Raw genomic sequence first — 20,274 nt, 5'->3', positions numbered from 1 at the left:
TTAATCCTTACAACAATCTCGTGAGGTAAATATAATTCACATTTTGGCTCAGTGGATAGAGCGAGAGAGATAAATCTCTCTCAGTGGAGAGTCCCAGGTTCGATTCTGGTCAAGGGCATGTACCTTGGTTGTGGGCACATCCCCAGTAGGGGGTGTGCAGGAGGCAACTGATCACATTTTATAGATGAGGAAAATGAGGTTTAGAAAGGTCCCCTAAGATCACTGGGCTATATATAAGTGGTAGAGCTGGAATTTGAACTCTGGCATTCTGACACCAGATCCCATATATTGCCTACCCATGGTAACATTTTTCCCCCAGATTTTTTTGAAAGTGAGGGTGTGTATAACTTTTAAAAATTACATACTGTATTTGAGCCTGGCCGGTGTAATTCAGTGGTTGGCATCAACCTATAAACCAGGAGTTCACGGTTAGATTCCAGGTTGTGGGGAGTGTGCAGGAGGCAGCCAATCAATGATTCTCTCTCATCATTGATGTTTCTTTCTTCCCCTTCCTCTTTGAAATCAATTAAATTTTTTTTTTAAAAATTACATATTTAGGGCCATACCATATATTTAATTTTATTTACTGCTTATTTCAATTAATTTTCTTGTGTCATTAAAAATTCCTTAGATACCAGTTTTTTGTTGTTTTTAAAATTTTAAAATTTATTGATTTTAGAGAGGAAGGGGGAGAGAGACAGAGAAAAACATTGATTTTTTTGTTCTACTTATTTATGCTTTCATTGGTTGATTCTTGTATGTGCCTTGACTGGGGATAGAACCCACAACCTTGGCATTTTGGAACAGTGCTCTAACCAAATGCAGTTTCTGGCCAAGTGCCGGGGTCCAACCCCAGTGGGTCCAGGGGTCCCCAAAGGTGTAGACGGAGTCGGCGAAGAAGGAATGATACGGAGACAGCGTTCAGTTGATCAGCAGCCTAGCCAGGATCTCTAGCCCGGATCTCCAGCCAGGTTCTGTCTGAGATCTCCAGAGAGGTTCTGCTTCGGATCTCCAGCGAGGTTCTGTAGCCATGTTCCTCGCTAGGTTCTCCAGCCAGGTTCTGTCCAGGCTCTCCAGTCAGGTTCAGTGTCCAGGTTCCAGTCAGGTTCTCCTGCCAATCTCTGTAGTCAGGTTCAGTCCAGGATCCCTTGCCATGTTCTCCCGCTAGGCTCTGTCTCTAGGCTCCGAGGCCAGTCCCTCTCCAGGATCCTCTGGCATGTTCTCTCCAGCAAAGTTCTTCTGTCTCTAGGCTCCGTGTAGGTTCTGTCTTCTTGATTCTGTTCTAAGTTCTGAGTCTTTCTGTCTTGTTACATCTGTATTTATACCAGTTGATTCAATCCCATCAATCTCTATTCCAAAGGTTAGGGCGTTTCTTATCTCCATTCCAGGGAGTAAAGATTATGTAGCTTAAGCATGATTGTTCGTAGTTAAAGTGATTAATTACCCACCTGGCACTTAGTTAAGGGGTTTTATTCCCTCCCTAACTTCAGGGGAAAATCCCTACCTGGGGAAACAACCTTTCTCAGAGGTGACCTTGGTTAAAACACATAGTGCCAAGAAGGTGAGCAAACATATTAAGAAAAGTATGCCATATATGCCAGGTCCCTTGAAACAGCAAGGATGGACCAGCTCCCGGCAGCCAAGCAGTTTTAATTGCTACAGAATATTCCATTTTATGGAGATACTGTTTTAAAATTGAGAAATAATATGCAATAATGGTTGAGCTTGGATTTTGGAATGAGAGTGCATGGGGTTTAGCTCCTGGCTCTGACAGTTACTATGCAAGTTACATAATGCTCTGTGCCTTAGTTTACTAATCTGTAAAAGGAAGAATGATATTATTTACATTATAGAGTTGTCTTAAGGATAAATTATACATGTTATGAAGATTAAATGAATTAATACTTATCAAGTAGTGTTTTTTTTTTCTTTTTAAAATACATTTTATTGATTTTTCACAGAGAGGAATAGAGAGTTAGAAACATCGATGAGAGAGAAACATGGATCAGCTGCCTCCTGCAACCCACTGGGGATGTGCCTGCAACCCAGGTACATGCCTTTCCTGGAATCGAACCTGGGACCCTTCAGTCCACAGGCCGACGCTCTATCCACTGAGCCAAACTGGCTAGGGCGAGTAGTGTTTCTTAAACTCTAGTGTCACCTGGGGGCTTGCTAACATACAGATTCTGATTCAGTAGGTCTGGGGTGGGGCCAGAAATTTTGTATTAGGCTCTTTAGTGATGTGCCACACTTAGAGGAGCAAGGAAGTAAAGTACCTAGAATGATGCCTGGCATCAAATAGGTGCTCAATAAATGTTACCTGTTTGGGTTGTTTCAAATTATTCGACTCTTAGAACTAGTGTTGTGATAACTAAACCTTTGCCCATAAATGTTTACATTGTTGATTTTCCTGGACTTGGTCCTAGAAATGAGATTACTGGGACTAAAGTTGCATCATATGTTTTCCAAATCAACCATGACTTCCTTCTTTTGGTACTCTTTTTCAGTCATGGACTTGTCACCTGAGTAAAATTGAAGGATTACTAATTTGTAGAATTTTAGCACTTGAAGAGGGAGCCCGAGAGACATCATTTTCTAGGGAAAGGAAGTCTATCCTAACCTAATAGCCCTTCCACCCTCCACCCTTTCTAACATTTTGAAATATGTATGGGATAGGGTTTTTTGGTTGTCACAACTACTGGGGAGAGTTACCAGCATTTGGGGGACAAGGGCCAAAGAGCCTTCATGTCCTCAATATGTGGGACTGTCTTACACAACAAAGACTTGCCTTGCCCAGAAGGCCAGTGATTTTCCCAAGGGGTAATCACTGAGACCATGTCCCTTCGTTTTATGATGTGAAACAGAGTCCCGGAGAGGCAGACTGTAAGCACATTCCTGCAGCTTCCTGGTGCTGGTGCTGTGTTGGAACACAGTGTCTTGTCTCGCAGTCCATTGCTTTTTACATGGTAATAGTTGGTCAGTCTTTTTTATTGAACTGCCTCAGTGATAAATGACTCACTAGTGGAGCTTAGTGTAATCATTGCCTTCTGTCTAGGAAGTTGTAACAAGATCAGATGTGATAAAATGGAATGCCCTTTGGCTCATGATGATATATTTGCTTTAATTCTTAGTCATCAAAATGACAAAGATTTCTGTATTTGATAGACTATCTTTTAAGATAAGCTAAGAAACAATAATATGTGTATCAGAAAACAATGCCCTAGGAATTTGGGATCCTGAGTTCTATTTCCTTTTATGTCGGTGACTTGCTGGGTGACCTCTTACAAGTCACTAAAATTTTGTTTACTATCCTGTACAATAAAAGCCTAATATGTGAATTGCCCCCTCGGGTGGTTGGTCGATTGGGAGTTCGACTGGGAGACCAGGATTTTGACCACTCGCTATGACATGCGCTGACCACCAGAGGGCGGCACAGAACATGGCGGGTGTCAGTGATGTGGCGCCCGGGCTGGGGGCTGCGACCCAGGGGCAGGGGTGATGGGGACGGAGGTGTGGTGAGAATGCAGGATGTTTCCTGAGCTTGCTCTCACTTCCCCTGCTACCCTCCCCCAGGACACCAGGGCTCGTGTGCTGGGGAAGCCCCGTGCTCAGGTACTGGGCGCCTATGAGGAGCCCACCCCGCACCCGTGTGGTCTCTTACTGGTGAGCTGATCGGGCTCCCCATCGGTTTTCTCGGGAGCCAGTTTGCGAGTCCGGTCGGCCGGGAGAGAACACGCTGCCTGCCTGGCTTTCATTTGGCGCTGCTGGGCAGCTCAGAGGTCCATGCTGTGCCCCGGCCCTTGGCGTCCGACCATGCTTACCACATCCCCACGTGTGGACTCTGGCGCCTTGACTCAGGCAGAGGGGGGTGCGCAGGGGCCCGGGGGCCCAGGTGCTGCCCAGGGCCCAGAGGTCAGCTGGGACCTGCCCTTCCACAGCATAAGCTTGCGCTTCAATTGCCGGCAAGGCCTAGGGACTGCACCCATGCATGAATTTCATGTATCTGGCTTCTGATATCCTATATAATAAAAGCCTAATACGTTAAGTGTCCGGTCGTCTGGTCAGTTGTTCAGCCAATCAAAGCGTAATATGCTAATGATATGCTAAGGCTGCTCAACCCCTCACTATGATGTGCACTGACCACCAGGAGCCCTCCTACAGTCCCTCCCCGGCTGGCCAACCTCCCATCCCTTCCTGACCCTGATCGTGCACTGGTGGGGTCCCTCAGCCTGCCCTGTGCCCTCTCACAATCCAGGATCCCTCGAGGGATGGCTGAGAACCGGTTTTGGCTCGACAGCAGAACAACCAGTCGCTATGATGCACACTGACCACCAGAGGGCAGATGCTCAATGCAGGAGCTGCCCCCTGGTGGTCAGTGCACTCCCACAGGGGGAGCGCCACTCAGCCAGAAGCCGGCTCACAGCTGGTGAGGGAAGTGGAGGGAGCCTCTCCTGCCTCCATGGCAGTCGGACATTCTCCTAGGGCTCCCAGACTACAAGAGGGCTCAGGCCAGGCTGAGGGACCGCCCCACCCCACCCTCACACCCCAGTGCATGAATTTCGTGCACTGGGCCTCTAGGCTTACCTAATAATAGACAAACATGTAAATTAACCACCCCTCCGTGCTACACTCACCAGCCAATCAGGAGAGTATGCAAATTAACCCAACAAAGATGGTGGTTAATTTGCATATGTAGGGGCGAAGTGGTGGAGTGAAGACTGAAGGCTTCGTCCGGAGCGAAGGCCTGGGTCCCGGGTGCTAGAGGAAAACCGGTGCTGGCAGCCAGGGGAAGGGAAAGCCTCTGATTATGTATATACTAGGGGCCCGGTGCACGAAATTCGTGCACTGGGTGTGTGTGGGGGGGAGTGTCCCTCAGCCCAGCCTGCCCCCTCTCACATACTGGGAGCCCTCAGGCGTTGACCTCCATCACTCTCCAATCGCAGGATCGGCCCCTTGCCCAGGCCTGACGCCTCTGGCCTAGGCATCTGGCCTGGGCAGCGGGGACCTGCAGTGGCAGCGGGGGGTGCTGCGATCGTGCGGGCTCCGCCCCTGCCCCTGCAGGAAGCCTCTGGCTGAGGCGTCCGGCCGGGCAGCGGGGACCCGCAGCTGCAGCGGCTCCGCGATCGTGGGCTTCGCTTTAGGCCCAGGCAAGGGACCGCTAGCTCCCGGGACTGCCAGCTTCGACCATGCCCAGCTCCATCGCTGGCTCCACCCCTACTTCCTGCTATCACTGGCCAGGGCGGAAAAGGAACCTGATTCTCCGATCATGGCTGGGGGGCAGGGCAAAGGCGGCCCCAGGGCCGCCTTTGCCCTGCCCCCCAGCTCTTAGCTCCCCCCTGGGTTTCCAATCACTGTCAGTGGCAGGGGGCTTCTTCCTGCTTTCCCTTTCGCCTCCCTGCATTGTGCCTACATATGCAAATTAACCGCCATCTTGTTGACAGTTAACTGCCAATCTTAGTTGGCAGTTAATTTGCATATAGCCCTGATTAGCCAATGAAAAGGGTAGCTCGTACGCCAATTACCATTTTTCTCTTTTATTAGTGTTGATTGGTCATGATGTCAGTCATGGCATTGCTTGTTTGATTTTGGTATTTTTCTGGGTCTGGAGCTAAAACACAACTGAGGCTTACATGTATTTGATGCGGGTCAGAACCTAGTAAGTCCTGGGGGCTTAATGCTTAAGGGCTATTCTCCAGCCCCCTCTAGGGGGCTAACCAGCATGACTAGCAACATGCCAGGGGAGGAAAGGTCAGGGGAGGGTCCTAACTGCATGACCAGGGAGATGCTAGGGAAGGAAAGGTCACCCTGGGGGGCCAGTTCTTGGTTTCCCAGTTTTTTATTTTTAATTTTAATTTTTATTGATTTCAGAGAGGAAGGAGGAGAGAGAGAGAAATACCAATGATGAGAGAATCACTGATCGGCTGCCTCCTGCACGCCCGCACTGGGGATCGAGCCTGCAACCCAGGCATGTGCCCTGACCCTTCAGTCTGCAGGCTGACACTCTATCCACTGAGCCAAACCGTCTAGGGCTTGTTTTCCCAGTTGTTAGGCACCCAGGGCTTTCTGTACCTGGCCCATCTTCCTTACTCTGCTCACATCTGTCTAGCTGCCTACCATAAACAATCCCAAGGCTTTGTTTCTGGGATTATTTGTTGCAGGTCAGAGCCTCATTGTCCTGAGGGCTTAAGGGAGTGGTGGTGTAAGGGCTTGTATGGGAATCATATGAGACTATTCTCCGGCCACTTGTTCCTCCTCTCAGGGAGTCTACCAAATGATGAGCAATGTGCTGGGGAGGAAAGGTTAAGGGAGAGTCCCAAATGCATGACCAGTGATATGAAAGGTCAGAGGTTTAAACTGCATGACCAGTGATTTACTAGGGAGGAAAGGTCACCTGGGGGAGAGGTCCCATCAACAATACTTGTTTTCCCAGTTACTAGGCATTTGGGGCTTTCCTTCCTGGTGACCTTCAGTACCTGACCTATCCTTCTTAATCTGCTTATGTCTAACTGCCTACTATATCAAGAATATATACTGCCCTAGCTGGTTCGGCTCAGCAGATAGAGCATCGGACTTCGGACCAAGGGTCCTGGATTCGATTCAGATCAAGGGCATGTACCTCGGTTGCAGGCTTCTCCCGGCCGGGACCCTGGTCGGGGTGCGTGCAGGAGGCAACCAATGGATGTGTTTCTCTCACATTGATATTTCTATCTTTTCCTCTCCCTTTCACTCTCTAAAAATCAATGGGAAAATATTCTCTGGTGAGGATTAAAAAAAAAAAAGTATGTTCTGAATGAATTATCACTGAAGAAGGAAAAAGATTATTTTGTTTTGTGCTTCATATTTCTATACTGTTTTAAAACTTTCAAGGAATGACTTATAGTTCTAACCAGCATTGGTCAGTGGTTAGAGCATCAGCCGGGGTATCGGAGGGTCTCGAGTTTGATTCCCAGTCAAGAGCACATACTTCAGTTGTAGGTTCGATCCCTGGCCCTGGTCAGGGTATGTGTTGGAAACAACAAATGGATGTGTCTCCCTGACATTGATGTTTCTCCTCCCCCCCTCCCCCCCTTTCTCATCCCGTTGCTCCCTTCCACTCTCTAAACATATCCTGGGGGGAGGATTAACAACAACAACAAAAGAATGTGTTATACATTAATTTGTTTTTATTTAAATTCTTTTTGTTTTTATATTTTAATACTTATGAAATCAGCTTATGTTTTAGAGTTGTTGGTGGGTCATAATTTAATTGGCAGCATTTTTATTTTATTAATGATTATTGCAGTACCATCAAGTTTACTACAATACAGTTCTGACACTAACCACCAGAGTTTTCAAAGACTTCATAAGTTAAAGGGCATAGTCCCCAAAAAGATTGCCCTTTCTCCACATGCTGGCCACATTTCTGACCTACTGGATACAAGTTAGGAGGTTACCTTGGTCCCTTCAAGTTCAGTAATTTACTAGAACGGCTGAGAACGCAAGACAGCATACACTTACAATTACAGTTTTAGTAGAAAGGATACAAATCAGGACCCATCCAGCCAAATGAAGAGACAGACACATAAGCGTCCTGAAGGTGGAACTTATTTCCCAACTCCCATGTCACCATCCCCAGGACATTAATGCGTTCACTCACCAGGAAGCTCCATGGAACTTTGATACAGTTTTTATTGGGTAGACTTGAATGATCATGTGCTTGGAACTCACCTTCCAGCCCTCACTCCTCTCCCAAGACAGGCTGGCTCCTAGTTCCAACCAAATCCTCTTTCTGGTGACCAGCCCCTGTCCTGAGTCATCATATCTCTTAGTGTAAACTCAGGGGGTGATGTAAGGGGCTCATGAATAAAACACTGCCATTACTCAGGAAATTCCAAGGATTTAGAATCTCCCTCCCAGGTACCAGGGACAAACACTACTAAGATTCTTTATTGTACAACAGTGATGCATAAAAAATAGCATATATATAATCCTTACCCGAGGATATACTTACTGATTTTAGGGAGAGAGAAAAAAAGATAAAAACATCAATGTAAGAGAGAACATCAATTGGTTGCCTTTCCTATATGCCCCGACCGGGGATTGAACCTGTGACCTAAGTATGTGCCCTGACTGGAAATCAAACCCAAAACCTTTTGGTATATGGGACGATCCTCCAACCCACTGAACTATACAAGCCAGGACAAAAACAGCGTATTTTTCAGATTTTCAAATGATAGTGTATTAGACTTAATGGAACACAGTAATTTAAAACAAGTTTTTAGGTTCTTTGGTATAAGTTAACATATGGAGTGCTTTGCATTCTCTTCTGTGTAAATTATTTTAACTATGTAAAATAATGTGGTTTGCCTAAAAGAAGGTAGGTTTTGTAATGAAACCAGCACAGGTGGAAACCTTGATACCATTATGTAGTAATTATGTGACTCTCTGAGCCGCATTTTTCTTTTTTGCAAAATAGGCATAGCCTTGTAAAATGTAAAACACTTCTAGCCTATTATCAGTCATGGAGTAGACATTGAAGTATCCTTATTGTTGCTGTTTGTCTTATTAATCTATATTGCTGATCTTAACATTTGCAGATTTTACCTTTATAGGTGGCCAGGGATTGAGTTTTAGTCTGAATTTGATGTCGAGAGCACTGCACTGTTTTGTTAGGGTCATTGATATAATGTATTATTCCCTTTCTTGGATTTCAGTAATATGAACTTTTGCCTCTCACTATTATTAATAACAGTTTTTTGTTCTTGTTAACCCTCACCTGAGGTTATTTTTCCCATTGATTTCTTAGAGAGAGGGGAAGGGTAGGAGAGAAAGAGAGAGAAACATGCTAGAGCAGTGATGACGAACCTATGACACGCGTGTCAAGAGGTGACACGCGAACTCATTTTTTTGGTTGATTTTTCTTTGTTAAATGGCATTTAAATATATAAAATAAATATCAAAAATATAAGTCTTTGTTTTACTATGGTTGCAAATATCAAAAAATTTCTATATGTGACACGGCACCAGAGTTGAGTTAGGGTTTTTCAAAATGCTGACACGCTGAGCCCAAAAGGTTCGCCATCACTGTGCTAGAGAGACACATTGATTGGTTGCCTTCCCACACTCAGCCTGGTTGGGGTCAGGGATCAAGCCTGCAACTGAGGTATGTGCCCTTAACCAGAATGAAACCCGAGACCCTTCACACCTCAGGCCAACATTCCAATCACTGAGCCAAACCGGCTAGGTCAGTGGTCAGCAAACTGTGGCTCGCAAGCCACATGTGGCTCTTTGGCCCCTTGAGTGTGGCCACGAAGTTTCAATTGCACTGTACATGTATGTCCGCACGTGGTATTTTGTGGAAGAGCCACACTCAAGGGGCCAACCACTGGGCTAGGGCCTTAACTAAAAATTCTTGTGAAATGTTAGTTGGAATGAAATTTATTCCTCTCTTAATTGTGGATACTACTATTTAAAATAACTGTTGGCTACTATTAGCTAAGAACTATAAACCAGTGTTGATAGCATTACTGTATTGGTTGAGAAATAACCATATGCATATATATTCAGTTTCACAAGGACATGGTAGCTCCTAGAAACCTTAGAAGCAAACTAAGACTATTTCAGTAGTCTTACTGTCTTTCTTTAAAGCAAGTTAGAATATTTCAAATGCTGAGTGTTGTGATCCTTTCATTGCCAACATTACTCTCTCCTACACCTGTTTAACAGTACCGTGTATAATTTTCCTTTGATATGTGAGAGTTTTAACAATAGCTGATTACCAGCCTGTTAAACTTTTGGAACTTTGAAACACAAAATTGATCTGTAAGCATATTACAGCATTTCCCTCCCCTTTACTCTCTACTCTTTTAAGCAGATGAGTTTAATAAGTAAATGGAATTAGTCCCTCATTTTACTTGTTTTTGCTGTTCTTGAAATATTTCTTGTTTACTCATTTATGCTAAATTAGTAAGAGCAGATGTGAAGATCCTTTTGATTTTTTTTCTCCCACCAGAGAAAATACTTTCTTTAGGTGGAAATTATAATATAGAGAGGTTTCAAAATCAACAGAGCTTTTTTTTAAATTTTATTTTTTACTGAATTTATTGGGTGACATTGGTTAATAAAACTATAGGTTTCAGGTGTATAGTTCTATAATACATCAATCTACAGAGCCTTTTTAGGAAAGGAAATTTGATCATTTGAATATTAGAATTAGGATGTTTCCATTTCCCTTGGTTTTTCTAGAGAGAAGTTGAAAAATTGAGCTAGTGAGATTTAACCTGAAAGTATTATTTCTTGGTCCTGAATATGTGATCATTATATGGAATTTTGATATCTAAATACATGAAACTCTGTATCCAAAAATAATAGCAGGGTTATATTAGGAAGATATCCTGGGAATGGAATAGACGCTTGAGTTCTAAAAGACCCTAAAGATGAGCTGGCCAAATGTGATTCTTAAGGAGTCTTTTAAAATATTGGTGACAGATGGCTTCCTAGCTCTGTGAGCTATTTTGAGAGGCAGTCTGTTTCATTATGGACAGCTCCAATATTCTTCCTCATTTTTAACTCGTTTACCTGTGCAACAACTTCTCATTCTTCCTAGTTCCATTCTTTGGAGCAATCCAGAGTAAATCTAATTCCTTTTGACACTGGAAGATACAGATAGCTCTTTACGCCCTTGGATTCTTTGTCTTCAAGTTAACCCTTCAGTTGGTTTTCATATTACATGGCTAATTGACTTTTCCAGGAGACAGTTTATTAGAAGTCGCTCTTAAAATGCATCTTTCTTAGAAGAATTCTACCACTGTGTGGTGAAAATGCCTACTACTGTCATAGCCCTTGGTGAATTTTTATTTTATCTGACTAGAGATTAATTGTAATTGATGTGTTTATCCTGAAAAGATTATTTTTTGTTTCGATTAAATTCAACATTTATTGGTCTTCGTAGGCTTTTAGTTCTTTGGTCATTCTCCATGTAGTAGTTCCGAGTTTATGGAAAATAAAAGTCTGAACTGAGCAGTCAGAGGGGCCAGGTGATTGTTTTATTTTATCTTATTTATTTTAGCCTTAGTTTAGTTTATTTTCTTGTGCTCATCAGTATGATTTCCACTCCTCAATTATCATTTTCTAAAATATGTTTTTATTGATTTCAGAGAGGAAGAGAAGGAGAGAGAGATAGAAACATCAATGATGAGGGAGAATCATTGATTGGCTGCCTTCTGCACACTCCCTGCTAGAAACTGAGCCCACAACCTGGGCATGTGCCCTGACAGAGAATGGAACAGTGACCTCCTGGGTCAAAGGTCAATGCTCAGCCCCTGCGCCCCTGTGGCCGGGCTCCTTCCTCAGTTGTCATTTTGATGCATTTCTTAACCTTCGGCTTTGTAGCATTCATGTTGTTACTTAAATCTTACTGGCAACAGTATTTCCTAGTTCTTTAACCACAAAACAGTTGTCCTTCATATATTTTTGCCATGATTGGGGAGGTGTATTGTGTTGCTTCTAATTAATACAATTCTTAAGTTTTCTGAACAGAATCCTTTTAAGACATAAAGACTAAGGTTCTTCAAAACCGTTTGAGCATACATAGACTTTCCTACACCTGTTTTTTGTTTCTTTCAGGTGGGGAATATTCTGTTTTTATTCTAAGTAAAATTTGGTTCCAGTCCTAAGATTTTTTAAATATTAATTGTTGATATGCTATTGAACACTACTACATACAAGGTATTTTTCTAAGTACTGTACTTTACATACTATGTAATATCTTGTTGTAAGTAAATAAATTTAAAAACAACTGCATGAGTTAGGTACTGTTGTTATTTCCATTAGACTGATGAAGAATTTAAGACAATGAGGTTAAACAGCTTGTCCAAGGGCATGTAGTTAAGTGCCAGAACTGACTTTGGGAGCCTATACTCTTAGCCACGAGTTGTCTTGTTTTTATTACTGTTGTAGCCCTGGCCATAAAAATACATATTGATAATTTTGTTTTTTAAATATTTTTAAGTATTTTAAGTCTCTGTGATTTAAAATATGCCGTGTCACCAGGAGCCATGAATGGTTACTCGACATTCTGATTTTATTTTAGCTTTCAGTCAGGATCATGCAGTATAATGATTTCTGGGGACTTATTGGGCCATTTTATTCCTAATTTTTTTGGAAGAAGTGACTATGAAGCCAATGGAAATACAAAGTTCCTGGAAAATAGTAGGCAATCCAAAGTCTGCAGCTCTAATTGTGTGTGTAGCTTATGTGAAATCAGATATGATCATGTATAATCTTTTATATCTCATAAATTTGCCGCCTTTAAGTTTGGACCAGAGGTTCTTAATGGACCTTGTAGGGGTCCCTGAGACTCTTTGAAGAGATCTGTGAGGTCAAAACTATTTCATAATAATAATAAGACATTGATTTTCTTTTTTTACTTTCAGTCTCTCATGCATGTACAGAAGAGTTTTCTAGAGGGTAAATAGCATGTTACCATAGCAGATTGACTTTAGAAGCAGATCTGAGAATCTAGCTGCTTTCTATTTAATTAGCAATTTACAAAAATGTGAAACAGTGCTATTCTTTTCTCCAGAGTTGATTCATTTTGGAAAAGATATTTTTCAAAGAATATTATTTATGTTAACATCATTGGTTTATTGTTGCTTAAAAATGAATAAACAAAAAATCAGGAAACGAATAAACAAAAGTTTGGAAATTCTTAATTTTAGTTTTTAATTCAGTAGAAATCAACCCCTATGTAAACAAAAGCTCTTTGGGGTCCTCAAAGACCACAGAGGGATAATGGGACCAAAAACTTTCAGCACCGCTTACTTAGATTATATGATATTAAAGAAGATCTTGATAAAGAACTGAACATCTAAAACATAATAAAAGATTTAAAAAATGAGATGAAGCATTTTTATTAGTTACTAAATACTTTTCTTTTGAATTGTGCAAGCAGGAGACTGGAACCCACCGAACGACCTCTTCAGATAGTTTATGATTACTTATCCAGGCTGGGCTATGACGACCCTGTGCGCATACAGGAGGAGGCAGCAAATCCTGACCTCGGCTGCATGCTTCGCTTTTATGGTGGTAAGAACTTATCAGTGGCTTTGTGACTTTGCTAACTGCTTTTCAGTGGATCATTTATGCCTCTGTCTGTCTTCAGCTTTTAAAAAGTATTTCATTAAAATCTGTTTTTAAGCCAATGAAGTAATGTAGTTAAACGACATAAACAAGGGGTGGTGGTTAACGGAAGACTTAGAAGAATTAGCCAAAAATATATTTCCTTTTTATTTTTGCTCTTTTAAACAAAAAGTGTTTTGTTGACTTAATAATTATTTTTTACCTTTGTCAGAATCTTGATGAAATCATGCTTTAATATAATTTGAATGAGTAAATTATGTTTGGGCAAGAAGTTTTAAAAACACATTATTTGTTAAAAGGCAATATATGTATTTACAAAAGGTAAACATATATCTATAGATAAAGTGTAATTGGCTATGTAGCAAATTGCCTCAAAGCTTAGTGACTTAAAATGATAATAAATATTTATTATCTCAGTAGAGACCTGGTGATGGGGCGATGGCCGAGCCCCCGACCAGTCGCATCGCACCCACTTTGGCTGGCCTGGCGCCAGTGGGTGTCATAGTGTGGTCCCAGATGGTCGTCTGGTCTAATTAGCATATTACACTTTTATTATTATAAGTAGTGTTTTAATTTCTTATAATCACCTCCCAAGCCCATTCACTGCTTAATAGATAATCACTACTACCAATGTGGTATATACCTGTTCAGAATTTTTTAAATTTTATTCCTATGAATGTGTATTCTTAGAAATATATTTTATTTACATAAATATTATCATTTGGTATTGGTCTTAGTGATGCAGACAACAGTATGTTTTAGAGATTTTTCCTTAGCTGTCTTCTATATTCATTTCTTTAAGTTTCATAGTATTGAATATTGTATGTATTATAACCATTTCCTTAGTGATGGACGTTTACATTGTTTCCAGTTTTTTACTATTACATCATTGTAGTAAAATTGCTTTTTTTGTAGCACAATTGCCTTTTTGTGCACCTTGTTTCTTCAAGGAACATGAAATTATTGGGTCATAAGATAGTTACATTTAAAACATTAATTGTTGGCTGGTCCTAGTGCAGTGGCACCTACAATTAATTGATAAAAACACACACACACAAAAACCAAAAACAAACAAAAAAACACACATTAATTGTTAGTACAGCAGAACAAACCTATATGCCATCAGTATGTTAAATTACACCTTTGCCCACAATATCTCTTTTTAATATTATTAGCATTTAAATTTTTTTACGAACCTAATAAAAAATGGTCTCAGTGTTTTTTCAATTTTTATTTTCCCTGGTTACTGGCATAGTTGAATGTTGTTTCATATTTTCATTGGATCTTTGCATTTCTTCTCCTTTGATACTTCTGTGCAAATTTCTGTTGTCATTTTTTATGTTGATCTAAAGGACTTGTGTATATATTCTGAATATGCATCCTTTGGTACCATGTCTGAGGCAAACTTTTCCCCCAGCCTATAACTTGTCTTTTAATTTTGTTTACTGTTTTTTATTGTATGGAAATTTTAATCAGTCTTTTCCTTTATGCATTTATATTTCTTCCCTATTCTATAATAGGTCATAAACATATTCTATATTTTTTCCAGTACTTTTAAAGTTTTAAATATGAGGTAGGGATTTAACTTTCCTTTTTTCTCTATGAATAGATTGCCAGTTGTCCTAACATTTATAGAATAGGTCACCCTTTTCCTACTGATTTGAAATATCACCTTATTATTATTATTAAACTTGAGGCCCAGTGCACGGATTCGTGCACTGGTGGGGTTCCTCAGCCTGGCGCGCTTTCTCTTGCAATCCGGGACCCCTTGGGGGATGTCGGACTGCCGGTTTCAGCCGATTTTCACAAGCCAGGCCAAGGGACCCCACTGGTGCACAAATCTGTGTACTGGGTCTCTAGTATGCTTATAAGATCTTAAGACTTTCCCATCCTCCCATCCTCCCCGCTTCCCTCTGAGATTTATCAGTCTGTTCCATGTTTCCATGCCTGTGCGTTGAGCATCTGCCCTTTGGTTGTCAGTGCGTGTCACAGCTACTGGTCGAATGGTCAAATGGTTGATCAGTCGCTTAGGCTTTTATATATATAGATGGATTCCCATACAGGCAGGGTTTATATTTGGACTCTATCCAGTTAACGTTCATCTATTTGTCTTATGTTAATACCAAAACTGTTCTTAATTAATATGCCCTTACGATATATTTTGATAGCTGATAGACAAGTTTCCTATCATTATTCTCTGAAAAGTAAGGAAGATCTCTAGAATCAGAGAAGTGTTTATGAAGAAGTAGAATTTAGGTTGGTTCTTTAAAAAATTGATAGAATTTCAGTAAGCAGAAAGGAAAAGGAGGACATGGGATGAGAGACTAGACATCTCAAGGTATGTTCTGTGAATCACAGATAATTTGAGTCCAGATTATTTTGGGCTTTAAGAGCAATATCAGAATGTTGCCTTCATTTGGCAGAAAGTAGCAGGAAGTGATGGGATCCAAGTGAGCCAGAGAAAGATGAATCAGGCTGCAGTGTGATAATAATTCAGATGTGCACTAATAGGGGTCTGAACTGGGTAATGGGAAGAAATCGTTCACATGCGAGACTTTTTGAAGGAATAATCAGTAAGAATTGATGGTTGTTTGAAAAAGGGAGTTGGGGAAGAGAACATCAGAGATGAAGCTGCCTCTTGAGCAGTGGTTCTCAACCTTCTTAATGCTGCGACCCTTTAATACAGTTCTTCATGTTGTGGTGACACCCAATTTCTTTCTTTCTTTTTTTTTTTTAAATTCTTTATTGTTCAGATTATTACATTTGTTCCTCTTCCCCCCCCCCCATAGCTCCCCTCCACCCATTTGTCCCCCCCTCCACCACCCCCCCACTGTCCTCATCCATAGGTGTACGATTTTTGTTCAGTCTCTTCCCGCACCCCACACCCCCTACCCCCCCTACCCCCCCGAGAATAGTCAGTCCACTCCCTTTCTATGCCCCTGTTTCTATTATATTCACCAGTTCATTCTGTTCATCAGATTATTTATTCACTTGATTTTTTAAGATTCACTTGTTGATAAATGTGTACTTGTTGTTCATAGTTTGTATCTTTACCTTTTTCTTCTTCTTCCTCTTCTTTTTTTTTTTGGTAAATATATTTTATTGATTTTTTACAGAGAGGAAGGAAGAGGGATAGAGAGTTAGAAAAAACGATGAGAGAGAAACATCGATCAGCTGCCTCCTGCACACCCCCTACTGGGGATGTGCCCGCAACCAAGGTACATGCCCTTGACTGGAATCGAACCCAGGGCCCTTGTGTCCACAGGCTGACGCTCTATCCACTGAGCCAAACCGGTTAGGGCCCCCTGAGAGTTTTGTAGGTGCCCGGGTCCCCCACCATTGCAGTCATTCAGGGTGATGAGACTTGAGAAAATGAACAAAAGGGGGCATAACAAGAAAAAAATGAGGAATTTCCCCCACTTTCTCTGAGTGTTAGACCTTTTTCTCACTCCTCAAGGAAGAACTGAGGGCTTCTCCGAGAGCTCTCTGTCCACACCGATGCCCACTTCTGGGTTTTGGGCTTTTCTTGAGTCCTGGCTGGAGGATGTCAGAGGAAGAAAAAGTGTAAGCTCACCACCGGTTATGTGGTATTTCAAATTCTGTTCTTCCCTAACCTACCCGCTACTATTTAGTTTTCGGGGTCCTCATCCAGCTGCTGCATGTGTTTTCTGTCCAGGATTTATAGGTGCATTCAGTGCGAGAGACAGGGGAGTGTGCTTTCTCCAGGTTATCAGAACCAGGAAGTACTTCATTTGCATATAGTGCAATTTAACACTAAAAATTTATTGTTTTGCCTTTCAGTTTAAATTCATAGTCTATCTGGATGACTTCATTTTTTATTCTTTGTTTGTTTTGAGTATCATTATGATCTCCTGGGCTTGTATATATTTATTTCAACGCATTACAGCCATTCTCTTTAGGCTCAGCTTTCCCATCTCTGCTAGTGGGAGCTCTTTTCAGTTGGCTCCTATGTCCTTCCAACATGACTCCAAAAGTCTTTGGTAGCATTCTGGATTTTCCATTAAGTTCTTACACAACAAAATGTCCTAAGCTATTCTTTTCATTGTCTGACTCAGAGTAGGAATAGAACATTTTTTAAGGACTTAGGGTTCATTTTAATGAAAAATGATATTTAGATGTTATGCTATAGGCAGTGGAGATACTCATTGCCACAGGGTTGCCCTTAATTCTCTTTTTGGAAATGTTTTTTAAATTATAAAAGCAATCCATTTTCTCTAGAACATTTGAAAGTATAGGTATATAAGGATATTAAAAGTATTCCTTATTTTCCACTTAGAATTTTGGCTTTTGAGACTGGAAAAACTAGTTTTTAAAATTAGAACTATCAGATATTCTAAATTCTTATTTGAACCTCCTCATTTTGTGTTTTTTTTTATTTTTTTATTTTTATCATTTTCAGAAGATTAGAGACTTGAGGCACTCTGGATGTTTACAAAGCCTCCAAAATTAATAATAAAATAGCATGTTTGTTGGAGGGATCACTTTGTAAATTATATAAATACCTAACCGCTATGCTGTACACCTGATGCTAATATGAAATAAGGTTGAATGTCAACTGTAACTGAAAAATAAAAAAGTATTAAAGGTTTTATTTCTAAAATATTCAAATTGATTGAATTTAATTAATTCAAACATAGTGAATTCAATGAGAAAAAAAAACCCCCCACCAGAATTTAATGTTCCCTTCTGAGAGTGGTGGTAGATAGATGTAGAAGTTTCCTCTGTAATAAAATATATAGAGAAATAAAACCAAGAAAAAAAAGAGACAAAAAGTTATGCATCAATTGCAACATCTGTTTCATGTAAACTTTAAAGAGATTGGTAAGCAATTTAGAAGCATGATAAACTATAATGAAGTCCCATTTTTATATTTAGTAGAACTTTGTAATAAATGATGCTGTTAACCAAGTTGGGGAATATAAAAGCAATGTCAGGTTTGGGGAAAATAATGAGGTAAAAAAATCAAAGAACTTTATTGAGATGCTAGCGTCCCGGTGCATGAAATTTGTGTACTGGGCGATGGGGAGTGGGGGTCCCGGTCCCTCAGCCAGGCCTGTGCCCTCTTGCAGTCCGGAAGCCCTTGGGGGATGTCCCACTGCTATGGAGGTGGGAGAGCTCCTGCCATCACCGCTGCGCTCACCAGCCATGAGCCCAGCTTCTGGCTGAGCGATGCTCCCCCTATGGGAACACACTGAGCACTAGGGGGCAGCTCCTGCATTGAGCGTCTGCCCCCTTGTGGTCAGTGCATGTCATAGCGACCGGTCATTTCACCATTTGGCCGATTTGTATATTAGCCTTTTAATATATAGGATAGCTCACATATTGTAAAATTCACCCTTTAAAAGTATACAGTTCAGTGCTTTTTAATTTTTTTCTTTAATCCTCACCTGCAGATATGTTTTTACTGATTTTTAGGGAGCGAGGAAGTAGGGGAGAGAGAGAGAAACATCAATGAGAAAGAAACAATGATCAGTTGCCTCCCTTATGTATGCTCTCTAAACCAAAATTCATATACTCCCATTATATAACTTCAGTGATGAATAACATTTTAGTACTAAGATTTTTAAAAAATATATATTTTATTGATTTTTTTACAGAGAGGAAGGGAGAGGGATAGAGAGTTAGAAACATCGGTGAAAGAGAAACATCGATCAGCTGCCTCCTGCACACCCCCTACTGGGGATGTGCCCGCAGTCAAGGTGCATGCCCTTGACCGGAATCAAACCTGGGACCCTTCAGTCCGCAGGCCGACGCTCTGTCCACTGAGCCAAACCAGTCAGGGCTACGATCTTATTTTGTAATACTTATATTGCTTGGTTGCTTACATCTCTAAACCAGGTTGCTGTATGTTGACACATAATACTTCCTTTTTTCCTTTTAGTGTTTTTCTTCTACTTAAAGTGTGGCTTCTAAAGTACTGTTGTTGTTTTTTTTCTTTTTCTTTTTTTTCAGAGAAACCATGCCAGATGGATCAACTGGATCGAATCCTTCTCTCTGGCATCTATAATGTACGCAAGGGGAAAACCCAGCTGCATAAGTGGGCTGAACGCCTAGTTGTTCTCTGTGGCACCTGCCTCATCGTTTCCTCAGTGAAGGACTGTCAAACTGGAAAGATGCACATTTTGCCTCTCGTTGGGGGAAAGGTAAGACTCACAAAGATGAATTATTCTTCATTTGATCATCTTAATTTTAAAAAATCATATGCTTTTTATAGCTTTTTCACATCTTTTAAAAGAAAACAATATGAGCATTGTTAATGCTTACATCACAAAACTGGTCTTTAAGAGTTCTTAGGTTTAAATGAAAAAACTGAGTCAGGCTAATTTAAGCACCAAGCAGCTTTATTTACATTACAGACTTTATGGGAGAGCCAAATGGTATCCATGCCCCAAGTTCTGTTGTGGAGTCCTTTGGAAGATACTCATGTCTCCATTGGTAGTCACTAGTAACACCAAGAGCAGACAGAAGATTCTAACACTAGAAGCTGCTTTTGGAGACTAGAAGTAGCTGCCATTATCCATCACCAATATAGATTCTTTCTAGTTTCTCCTCTCTCCCTTGTTAGACTAAAATTCAGACTGCGGGGCGGTCAAAAGTCTTCAACCAGCAGGCATGGAGACGTCATTTTTTGCATCTATACTAGAGAATTTCCCATCAAAGGCAATCTGAATTCAAGAGAGCCTCCAGACAAAATGGCTGTAAATTCATGCTTTGAAACATCCAATCTGCACATCTATACAGCAATGTAGATAAAATATGCATAATATAAAGATAAATATATAAAAAAGTTATAGCTGGGCTTAAGAATATAGAATAAAAATGTAAGTGGTGAGTAGGTCTGAAACTGAAGACCTTCTGGGCTCTGGGTCTCAAAGGTTGCGGCCACCCAGGAGTTCAGCTGTTGTAAGTATTTGGGTCTAAAAGTGCTATGCTCATGATGAGGGACTTGGCACCGTCTTATTGCTTGAAGCCAGGAGATGAGTAGTAGTCTTTGTTCCTGAAAGAAAGCTGGAAAAAACACACCAAAACCAAAAAACCAAAACTGTTAACCAGACACTGGAACCAAGGCTGATTTCTGTCTATGGTCCCAAAGAAGTGAGAGGACCCAATTATATGGCTTGTGAGCAGGAAATG

The 20,274-nt window shown here is 41.1% G+C and overlaps 1 protein-coding gene across 2 annotated transcripts in view; it reads left to right on the top strand.

The window, feature by feature from the left end:
• Positions 1-20,274, top strand: part of PHLPP2 (PH domain and leucine rich repeat protein phosphatase 2) — a 72,830-nt gene that overhangs the window by 13,487 nt on the left and 39,069 nt on the right. The window contains exons 3-4 of one of the 2 annotated variants that reach the window (XM_059667505.1): positions 12,932-13,065; positions 19,093-19,283. In XM_059667505.1, coding sequence (XP_059523488.1) covers positions 12,932-13,065; positions 19,093-19,283 — 325 coding nt within the window. Of the gene's footprint in view, positions 1-12,928; positions 13,066-19,092; positions 19,284-20,274 lie in introns of both variants that reach the window. The other variant, XM_059667504.1, reaches the window with a different exon arrangement.

This window comes from Myotis daubentonii, chromosome 15 (assembly GCF_963259705.1).
Source record: "Myotis daubentonii chromosome 15, mMyoDau2.1, whole genome shotgun sequence".
Lineage (NCBI taxonomy): Eukaryota > Metazoa > Chordata > Mammalia > Chiroptera > Vespertilionidae > Myotis > Myotis daubentonii.
The sequence above is the reverse complement of the archived record's forward strand: the minus strand, read 5'-3'. Positions and strand labels throughout refer to the sequence as shown.